Here is a 3,966-nt window from a genome sequence, read left to right on the forward strand (position 1 = left end):
AAAAAAAAAAAAAAACTCCAATCAATATCATAATAGTCATCTCTTTCCCACAGATCTTGCCCTCTAAAAGTAGAAAAAAAAGAAATACAAGAGAAGAAATTATTGTTATATGGACAGTCTGTGAATAGACTGTCTTTCTATTGAGTTGAACCTCAAAGTACATTTTTGTTTTTAGTAGAAAGTAATTCATATGTAATGTTTATTTTATTTCTGGCTTATCATCCTATTTTTTATTTGCTTGGTTAGACATGTTTTCCATATATGTTATGATTTGCAAACAGTTTATGCATGTAATGTTACATATGAGATTATTATGTATCATAATAGAAAAAAAATTCAAAGGTTGCTTCTGAAGACCACTGATCTGCCTGCACCCCATTGCCCAGCTCTCAGTCTCTTTTTCTTATACTCATCTACTTCTAATTTATATGTTCTTACTGAATTATAAATATTCCTTTATCTCTTTCAAGTAAAGATGGAGATTAAATAGACAGATGCACTTATAGAAGATAAAAGTATGTTCTCAGATGTTGAAATACCCAAGTTGTAGGCCCAATCATGGGCAAGGATTGGTAAAATATTTTAATTTGTTTTGTGTCTTTTACTTTTTTTCTTCCATTTACTCATATTGCAAAATGATGTGTGTGTGTGTGTATGTGTGTGTGTGTGTGTGTGTGTGTGTGTGTGTATGTGTGTGTGTGTGACACATGTGTGCCTATAGAGTTCAGAAGAAGGCACTGGATTCCCTGGAGGTGAAGTTACTGCCTGTGGTCAGCCTAAGATGGGTGCTGGGATCCAAACTCAGATCTAGAAGAGCCTAGAAACTTTTAATCACTAAGCCCTGTTTCTAGCCTCTCTCATATACTCTTATTTATTTAGTTCTGTTTACATGCCCAACACATTCTGACAGTTATTGGAGATACAATGATGATCCAAAAATGAAAGATTCATTATGCTAGCAGAGCTTGAGGTATGCATTAAATAGGCTAATATTTAAATAAGCCTCCAAAAGAGACAAATAATAACTATAGTAACTGGTAGAGAAACATACAACATGAATATTTGATTGTTCAGGATGAATTTTCCCAATATATCTCTGAAATATGTAAATTATGTTGATATGAGAAAGTAGAGATGTTGATTGTACATCAGAAAGTAGGAATGTAAGGGACCCTAGACAGGGGGAACATTTTTGCATGTGCTCTGTGGTATGTAGGAATCTATCCTCTACAAGGATGAAAAAGATGGTATTGGAGATGTAAAGAAAATAACAGGGGGAGGTCAGTGCCATGTGTGGTGGCTGGCAAATAGGGCCAGGGGTTACTATAAAACATTATGCACTTTGTTTAGAAAGTTTTGTTTTGTACTTTTAAGAACAAAAGATGGCCACTGAAATGTTTTAATGATGCATTTGACAAACTAGAACAGCATCCTATAAATATTGCTGAATTTACTTGACAAACACACTAAAGGGGTACTAGAGTAAAAACAAAGTGGCTAATGAGGAGTGGAGAGATGAAAGAGAGAGTGGGGGTGCAATATAGAACTGGTGAGAGAGAAGTTATCACAAAAGTAAAAAATAATCTGTCAGATTCAGTTAGCAACTGTCAGTTGACATGGGGTATACAGAGAAAAATGGGATAGAAATAATTCAGAATCAGGAGAAGGCCATGTTTTAAGAAAGGGAGCAATAAGCACTTCTAAAAGTTGTTACTAAACTTTGTTTTTAAAACAACTGTGTCGGAGATGATTGTTAGAATTTAGCATTAATGTCACTCATGAGTCATTAGGAAGAACTGTTTCAAGCAAATAATAGAGAAAATCCAATATTGATGATTGAAAGCCCCAGAAGGAGGTGAGGAATAGAGACAACATGCAGACATGTTCTTTCTAAATATTACATAGCAAAGCCACAAAGTATGGTTTAACTAGCAGCATCTGGGTAAAACTATTTCTCCCAAGACATCGAACAACAATAATAAAATATAACCAGTTATAAGGTAAATGTTAACTATAAGTAAGAGATGCAGAGCTAGGGTAAATGTCCCTGTAAAGGTCAGTGAAAACAGAAACTTAAGTGGAGAAGCAGGGGCAAGCCATAGAGAAGAGGTGATTTACAGAGGCCTCCCTTGAACCAAAGTGGCTTGGAACTACAAATCAGTCAATGGAAAAACCCTGTACAAATTCCCAAAAATGAGATAAAGGAATTAATAAAATACTCTAAGACAAACAAAAATTGAAATGGTATCCCAAAATCATATGAGATACATGGAAAATAAAAGCTTAGGGAAGCTTACATATTGAATAGCTAGGTCAGAAAAAAAAAAAACAAAGATCTTAATTAAATATAAAATTATTCAGTGAAAAGGGATAAAACTGAACAAACCAAGGTCAAATTTGGCAAGTAGAAGGAAATAAAGTACAGAGAAGAAATATATAAAATATATACTAGATAAATAACAGAAAATGAGTTGTTCTTTTTAGTGCTCTATTCATGATAGATTGCAAATGGAGGCACTCTAGAATAATAAATAATAAAAATGTGCTACAGCAGAATTCTATTTAGCAATAAAGTAATACAAAATCATAAATTATTCTGATAAATAGATAAATACTGAGTAAAATAACCTGGGATTCAAAAAGTCAAATGCTACACGTCCTGTCTTATTTGTGGATTTTAGATATGAATCTTTAGATCTGAGGATATAACCTGGAGTGACCACAGAAGTCAGGAAAATACAAATGGATCATGGAGAGAGGGAATCTAGCTCTAAAGAATCTGATAGGACATAGATGTTATGAAGGAGGAAATGTGAAAATGAGGACGGGTATCTAATTGTAGGGTATGAAAGAATAATACAGAGGGAGAGACAGGAAGGAGGAATAAATAACCTTGAAGATGTTTGAAAGGTCACAGGAAATATATTATTTTGTAATATATTATTTTATAAGCTCTCTTTAACACCACACAAACACACACACATGCATACACACATACATACACATGCATGCACATGCATTCATAACACACACACACACACACACACACTAGACTTCACTACATAGGGTGAAAATGTTCCCTCAATCATCATACATTAACAAAACCCCCAATGCCTGGCAAAAGAAACCTGCCTTCTCGTTCTGGGTAAAGGGGTTCCAAGAAGACAAATCATTCAGAGGAGCAGTTCTCTGTCTTTGAGGTTTGATTTTCAGAAAAGAATGAAGTCAAGCATGGTTGTGTGTGCTTCTAACCCCAGCACTTGGGTGGTGTGGAAAAGAAGATCAGGGCGATCCTCAGCTACAGAGCATGTTAGAGACTGATCTGGACTACTATAGGAGACTCTGTCTCAATCTCCCAAGGAAAGAAAGAAAGGAAGAGAGAGAGAGAGAGAGAGAGAGAGAGGGAGGGAGGGAGGGAGGGAGGGAGGGAGGGAGGAAGGAAAAATAATGAAAGTAACTGTGTGGGCCAAAAGAGGGGACCTCCGACTTTCATTTCCTAGTATGGAAAATAGGGAAATGATAGCATTGTGCATATCTCTACACTGAATGAAATGCTACACACTAAAGGTGCTTTACTTTGGGTTAGTGCACACCACTCACTACAGTTGCACATTAGCACATACAAAGCTCAGAATCATCTAATGGAAACTTCCTTTAGAAGGTTGGATTTTTGACTTCCAACTTACCTTACATGCATCTATTTTTCCTTCCATGAATCCTGCGCACAACATTCCTGGAGTTATCAAGCCATCATACACATCCTTTCTGTTGCACACATCAGAGCCAATGGTTTCCACCCTGGCCTGCCGGAGTTTATTTTGTGTAGGCCCTATTATACACACATGAATAATATATTATATACACATGAAACTACATAAATATATCTGTATACAAGATATTTCATAGAACGAATTGGGTAGAGTGCCTTCAGTTTCTATTTTGTTGAATAGTTTGAGGAGTATTGGT

The 3,966-nt window shown here is 35.6% G+C and overlaps 1 protein-coding gene across 4 annotated transcripts in view; it reads right to left on the minus strand.

The window, feature by feature from the left end:
- Positions 1-3,966, minus strand: part of LOC116071419 (transmembrane protease serine 11F) — an 86,802-nt gene that overhangs the window by 2,360 nt on the left and 80,476 nt on the right. For all 4 annotated transcript variants that reach the window (XM_031342915.1, XM_031342914.1, XM_031342912.1 and 1 more), the window contains one exon: positions 3,687-3,829. In XM_031342915.1, coding sequence (XP_031198775.1) covers positions 3,687-3,829 — 143 coding nt within the window. The remainder of the gene's footprint in view (positions 1-3,686; positions 3,830-3,966) is intronic.

This window comes from Mastomys coucha, unplaced genomic scaffold (assembly GCF_008632895.1).
Source record: "Mastomys coucha isolate ucsf_1 unplaced genomic scaffold, UCSF_Mcou_1 pScaffold22, whole genome shotgun sequence".
Classification (NCBI taxonomy): Eukaryota; Metazoa; Chordata; class Mammalia; order Rodentia; family Muridae; genus Mastomys; species Mastomys coucha.